Here is a 7445-nt window from a genome sequence, read left to right as displayed (position 1 = left end):
ATGGAAAGAAAATCTTGCATACTATTCGACAGCTTTGAAGCATCTTTGCCTACTTTTACTTGTTTTAGCAGTTTGGGGGTTGAGCACCATCGACCAATTAATAGATGATATATATAAACACGGCAGTCATTTCTCAGCAGCGTTCAAGGATAAGAGTGCAGCAGTATTGAACAAAGGTCACATCTGCAGCCAGTCTTGTTTTTGTTCATCTTTTGAACTATAGTAGGCCTAGATCGCTAAGCCTGCTGATAGCGCCCTAGTGAGTTGCTTAAATGGGCAGAAAGGCCCAAAGGAAATAAGTTGATATATTAGGTTGTATTTTCAAAAAGTTAGAAAAGAGTATTCATGGAGATATTTTGCAAGGAAAATGAGTTATTGACATTAACATGTTTAAAAGCAGAGCCAAGAAACATTGATTAACAGTAACAACATAACTAAAAACATAGTGAGCAATGCTATAGTTGCTAGCAACATAAAACATCTGGACTAATCTCCTTTACAAACTTCATGAAAAAAACAAATTATGGCATACTTAAGTTCTCCACTGCAACTCAATTTGAACCCGACCGTTCCTCGAGTCGATGAGTTGATACTTCTCATTGACTCTTCTGTTATGAACAACATCAACTAGGTTTATAGAAACATGACCCAACGATTCCTGGTAAAACATGCGAACTAAAGTTATTTCATTACAAAAAAGGAAAAAAAGAGAGGAAGAAACAGAAGCTTGTTATGCACCATGATCTGGTGAATTATCAATATGATAAAAAAATGAAAGTCCAAACGTCGTCACAATAATTGGTGTTATTAATGAGATAAGAAAAAAAACATTGACAAAAGAAGAAAACAATCCCCATCATACAAAGATAACAGAACCATTTGAACACTATGGTTGGAATAAATGCAATCGGAAGCAAACCTTGGAATGCAGTAGCCCTATCCTGGAAGAGGTACTGTAAACTTCTACGTGAAGTCTATCATTTGCGGGTCGTTCTTCTAACCTAAACTGAAATTCCTCATCCCATCTTGGATCTCTGTTTTTCTTTATACGCTGCATGACAAATAACAAGGAACACGAAGCTCATGCAGGCAAAAATATAAAAGAGGCAACATTGCTGATTCACAACCAATAATGCATCCTGGATTTGGAAACTGCCTAATCTTTTATTGTTAAACATCAGTGTTAAAAGACTAAGATGCACTGGAAGTTTGGCACCAGAATTCCGCACTATTTGTTTTCCTCAGTCAAAATGCTTGAACAAAATATTTACAGCAGAGATTTTATGGCACATACCTTCGTTTTTCTCTCCTCCCCTTTGAATAACAAACGCACATGTGGGTTTGTGTGGTACTTCCCTTCGAGATCTTGAGCTTCATGCACAATAATTACAAGCAAACCTCCACCTGCAGGTGTTCCTTCTGGAGCTTTTTCCATCATACCTGAATCGTCAATGTCATCTAACATCTCATCCTCCTTGAAAGGTTTGTACACGAGTTCAATGACAAGCTGCCCACGTGGCTTGTCATTTTGTGGATCATTTGGGTTCAGAGTTTTCAGCAGAACAAGAGTCAAAACTTTTGGCTCATCAGGTGTAAGATCTTTCAATGGAACTACATTTAGGCCCATCTCCTCATGAGTGCCAACCTGAATCAGTTAATACATACAGCTTGAGAAATACTGAAATTACATTATGGAACATACATAGGCATGCATACATGAGTATCAGGTTAGCTTGGAATGCTTTAGATGCTATCAAATTAAGTAAAGTCTTCCAACAAGGACAGAAAGAACAGTGATGTGTACTATCATTGCACATCACGACACCAAATAGAAAGGTTATGCTGGTCGCATTAGGAGCAACCTTGGAACCTACAATTAATCTAGAAAACATATAAAAAGGATCATACCTGGTCCCAGTCATAGACCCTTAACTCCAAAACTTGAGTTGCTGGATCTTTAATAACGAAACTAAATTCCTCATTCCATTCAGGGTTCAAGTTGCTGCGTTTCACTGTAGTTTTCTTGAACGCTACTTTTTCCTCCCTTATATTTAGTTTCACGTAAGGATCTGATTTGCCAAGGAGATCTTTCCTCTGAAGCTTCACTGCCCTGACAACTGTCACATCAAGAATTCCTAAAGGTCTCTTCAAAGCTCTGCCAATTAACGAAATGTTAGCAAGAGATAGAATCTCATCTGTAACTTGAAAGCCTGGAATAAACACACTTACTGTTCAGGATCCATTATTTGCACTTCCAAGGCTTGAGGCCAGAGGTACATATTTGCAACCTGATCCTTTATGAGCTCCTGGATATTTATAAAAGAATATTTGGGTTGTATTGAGATTGCAAACAGGATTCCTGGAAAATAAAGCGGGCCGATGGCATTCTATGGCTGGCATATAGATTCGATATATGAATGCAGTTTCCACTTCCCTTCCCATTGGAAAAGTGAATGGGGGACAGAGAAATGGGCATAATATTTGGCGTATATAACCAAGGTGGAGGCCGGAGCAGTTAACCATCATCCATAAGGTAAATAACAGTGTTCTCTAACGCAACACTTGATCTATTGCAAGATAAAAGAAATGAAGTATTACCTGGACAAACCTGTATAACCCTGGAATGGCCATAAGATCCACCCCAAGTAACTTCAGCCCAAAGTCAACATGTGGCTACAAAATAAAAATAGAAGATTAAGAGAAAAAGGAAGGGAAGGGAAGGGAAAGAAAGAGGTAAGGAGATCTTTGTTCGGCCACTAAAAGTCTATAATTGTCTGGGTGATGCTTCTCCTAAACCTTTTATGCCGAACTGAATCATGATAAAGCTTTGGACAGACAGAAAATAAAGACATGCAATAAAGTTAATAACATCAATTCGTAGTAAATGGAGATGATGATAAATTAAAAAAACCTCTCCGAACAAGAACAATGCTTAGAGATGTCATCAGCATCAAATACATAACATCTTCCAAATGAAGCAATAATGCAGGACAAACTTAATTACTGAATAAATAACCATGTATGGCTTTGTTAAATACAGCATACCTTGTTCATTAGAGAGACAAATATATTGGCAAAACAAGGAAAGATACCAACCAAAGGCTTCAGAGTGATCCGAGGAATACCGAATACTTGCAAATCAAGAACCTGAAACATTTAGAAAATCAGTACTCCCCACTGGAACCATAAATAGATTCTCTCTTTCTCGTGCTTAACCATTTTGTTTCATATGCTTGCACTAATATCTGTTCTTGAGAAGGGAACAGACAGATATACATAGTGTATACACGACTAGACATTTCTTTCACGTCTCATCATGTATATTTCTTTCTCTTAATCCACCATTACACTAGCAAATACCTGAATAGTGGCTTTTAATCCATAAGCTGTAACTGCGATAATGATGTTAGGATTCCCTGCCCACTTAATTGATGGTTCCATGATCAGTTCCTTGTCATCAGTGGTATAGACTTTCATTCCTGGGATATGATTAAATCAACAATGAGTATCACACTATAATATTGTGCAATAAGTACAAGGGAAAAGAAGAGAATGGAATGCATTTTGTGCATTGAACCCAACAACATCATAACCACCATATGCATACTTTCGTATTCTAAATGACAATAAGCAATCATGTTCCAAGTGAGTGTTTTCAATACTTTTCTTGAATTATTATACTACAAATGGCCATTGTTCTGACTCATTTCCCTTACAAATCCTCAGTATTGAAAACTTCTCTTCCAATCTGAAAACTAGTTGTTCATCACAAATGAAATGCAAGGGTTATTCATATAACATATATATATATATATAACTCAGAACCTCACTGTCAACTTTTGTCAGTCTAAAGTTTGATCAAGACACATAGCATGCTTCAATCTTTTCAACATAAGTGCCACACTCTAAAAACAAGCTAATGTTCCCATCATGACTATCATAATACTCTGATGTCTGGGATAAATATCTCTCCTTTGAATGCAGAAAAGAAGTCAAATCAAGTGATCATATAAGGAAACATATTTGATGTGCCATATGAGTTGAGCTTTATGAGTGTGAATATACAGGAATATCTGTTAGGGGAAGAGGAGTCAACCTTGAAAAGTAGGTGGTATGGTACCGAGAGTGAAAGTTTCGAACTCAACTGATTGAATTTTGTATTGTGGAGTTTGCTCATTAATAATTGGCTTTGCTATATTCTTGGTAGTTGCACAAATTGCCTAGAAAACTTGAAGTGTCAAAACTCAGCAAGGATTTCAGAAAGGTAAAGCCAAACAAATGAAACAGATCAAAGATCATTAGAGTTACACATACCCTGTCCAGGTAAGGCCACATATTCTCAATAAATTTGTTAAGCCAGTCAACCTTCAGAGAAACACAATTATAACCTTGTTGCATAAGTTAATTCAGTTAAGACATAACATTGCAGAAATCCCAAAGGAAATAAGAACCTATAGCAAGAATAACATACACGATCGAAATCTGGATTTTTGACCCACAAGGGGATCTCTGGAATCAATCGCTGCAAAGTTTCCAAGTCATCCTCGACCAAAGGACAAACTTTTACATCCTAAACAGACATGTTTAACAACCAAAAGAAACAATGCAACCATCTTATCAATGCTCAAATGGTTGAATCATCATATTGGAGACAATTTACGATGTTGTTTTGCATCCACACCAAAATGCTCAGTGGGATATAATATCACTATTTAGAAAAGCCTAAAAAATCTGAAAATTTTCCTAGAAAAACCTAAAGCCTACGCTCCTGTGATCATTACACAATAGTGTTTTTCAACTTAAAATGGTGAATGTGCAACTTTCAAGGTCATAATGACACTAAAAAGTTGTGATATTTGCACATTGAAACTGGAGAGAGAATCCAGAAGCTAAAATAGGCTGAAGAAACAAATAGGATCACATATATTTATCAGACCATAATGAAAAACTGTTGATCACCTAGAATGAAGTTTTTATCTTATATTCATTTTTCAACTAAAAAATGGGTAAATTTTACAGCCGCTTACGGAAGTACAAGAACAGCCACCCATGAAATAGCGCTTCACTCAAACAAAAAATTGATGAAAAGCAAAATGCATAAGAACCAAAAAAAAGTTATCAAAATCCACACGAAAATAATAGAAGCAAAACAAAATGGGAATTCAAACGAAACAGAACCAGACCTCAACATCAGCGGGCAGTGCGTTTATGAACGCGTAATAGCCAATGACGAGCCCAATTGAAGTTCCAATTCCGAAGGCAAAAAGACTAAATATAGAGTTCAGAAAACCACACAAAATACCGAATATAGTGCTCAGCAAACCCATTTTTCTTCCTTTTTCTAAAAGATCGCTAAAATAGTTAAAACATATAGGCTTGAAGTTTTTGCTCTGTTCAAATATAATAACCAGAAAAAAAAAACCCAGAAATGGAATCTAAGCAACAAACATTCTTGATCGAGGAATGAATCAGATAAAAACGAAAAGGAAAGAAGTGCTGCAAAGAGATATTATGGTTTAAATCTCATGAAGAATGCATTAAAGGTTCTTGTGGCCAATCTTTTTACGTTCAAAGAAGCCGCTTAGTGTTTTTGGACCTATACAACGGCTTTCGCTATGAAATATTCTTCAACCGCGTGATATTTGGCCTTTCGCCGTCTTGTCGGTTGGTTGGTTATGATTTATGAATTTCCCTTCCGTTTTTTTCCCTAAGCTTTACAACATTCCAAAAATTTCTCAAATGTCATCTTCTTAAAAAAAGTCTGGAGTTCAATCTCACAGTATACAACTGTCATAGCTTTTTTATAAAAGTAACCCTAAAAAATAAATTAATTATCAAAATAATTTATCTTTTTAATTATGTACAAAATAATCTATTTTTTACAGTAAAAAGTGGTGGAACCATATGATATGGTACCACCACTTTATCACGTCAGCCAGAGGTATTAAAAAATTATTTTTTGGTGGAGCCATTTAAATGCCATGGCCAAGATAAAATCTTAGAAAAATACTAAAAAATTTGAAAAAATGGAGAACTTAAAAAAATTTCCATTTTAGGTGGAGCCATTCTAAATAAGCGCCACCACTTTTCTAATTTGTCGATTTTTATTTTTTTACTTTTTATTTATTTTACTTTTTAACTTTTTAATTTTTTCTTATATTTTGTCTCTTTCTTAGATTTCTTTCTTTTTTAAGTTTTATATTATTTTCTTAATTTATTTTACTTATTTAATTTATATTATTAATTTTAAAAATTTGTAATATATATTTAAAATATTTTATAATATTTTTAAAATTTTTAATTATTATTTTAAAAATATTTTTAACTTTATATATATATTTGTGAAATTAATTATTTATAAATTTTAAAAATGTATTTTTCAAATTAATTTTTAAAATTTTAAATAAATAATTATTTTTCTTTTTTAGTTTTTGAAGTCTAATTTTTTCTTATTTTATTTTGTTTACCTGTTTTATTTATTTTTATTATACATTTCAAATTAAATTTTAGATTAGTTTTTCATAGATTTTGTCTTTTCTTTAATTTTTTTCTTTTTTAAGTTTTATATTATTTTCTTATTGTATTTTATTTATTAGTTTTATAATATTTGAAATGTATGTTTAATATATTATTAATTTTACATAGAATTTTTAAATTAAGATTTTATAATTTTTTGTTATTTTATTTTAGTTTATTTAATTTATTTATTTCTTATTATTAAATTTTAAAAGTTTGTAATGTATATTTGAAATGTTCTATAATATATATTTGTTAAAATTTTAAATATCAGTTTTAGATTTTTTTAAATTTTAAATGTATATTTCTCAAATTAATTTTGAAAATTATAAATATTATTTTTAAATATTAACCATATTTTTAATAATATAAAATATTAAAATAATTTAAAGATATGATCTTTCAAATTTATTATTTGTTTTATTTTTAATAATATAAAACATTTAAACATTTAAATTTTTAAATAAAATTTGTATAAAAATTTAAAAATGTTAAATATTTTAAAAATAAATAAAAATTATAAATTTCAAAATTCTATGTAAAATTTAAAAATATTTAAAATCATTTAAAATATTAAAAATATTTTAAATCATTTTAAATGTTTTATAATATTAAAATATATTTAATATTTAATAAATAATTTGAAAATATATTTTAATATTTATAAAAATATATTATAAAATATTTTTAAAAATGCATTTCAAGTTTTTGAAATAAATAAAATAAATAAGGACTTAAAAAGAAAAAGAAAGTCAAAACTTTAAAAAAAAAAGGCTGAAACAAATAAGTTGGCTGTCAGACTTGAAACTGGTGGCGCCAAATTATTTGGCTCCACCAGGAAATGGCAAAATTGCTACGGGGCCCCTTATACTCTAAAAAATCACAATATCTTGGTGGAGCCATTCTTTATGGCTCCACCTCTTGGTTCT

The 7445-nt window shown here is 31.7% G+C and overlaps 1 protein-coding gene across 1 annotated transcript; it reads right to left on the bottom strand.

The window, feature by feature from the left end:
- Positions 1-354: 354 nt before the first annotated feature.
- LOC108484702 (synaptotagmin-2) lies at positions 355-5803 on the bottom strand. The gene is made up of 12 exons (XM_017788589.2): positions 5184-5803; positions 4472-4570; positions 4315-4365; positions 4097-4220; positions 3361-3479; positions 3046-3147; positions 2599-2673; positions 2230-2306; positions 1909-2155; positions 1295-1645; positions 920-1051; positions 355-658 (listed from the first exon to the last, which is right to left on the bottom strand). The coding sequence occupies exons 1-12, from the start codon at positions 5325-5327 to the stop codon at positions 533-535; spliced, it is 1647 nt and encodes a 548-aa protein (XP_017644078.1). The 5' UTR covers positions 5328-5803; the 3' UTR covers positions 355-532.
- Positions 5804-7445: the final 1642 nt, after the last annotated feature.

This window comes from Gossypium arboreum, chromosome 5, assembly GCF_025698485.1.
Source record: "Gossypium arboreum isolate Shixiya-1 chromosome 5, ASM2569848v2, whole genome shotgun sequence".
NCBI classification, from domain to species: domain Eukaryota; kingdom Viridiplantae; phylum Streptophyta; class Magnoliopsida; order Malvales; family Malvaceae; genus Gossypium; species Gossypium arboreum.
Note: the sequence above shows the minus strand (reverse complement) of the source record. Positions and strands in the feature narration are given on the sequence as shown.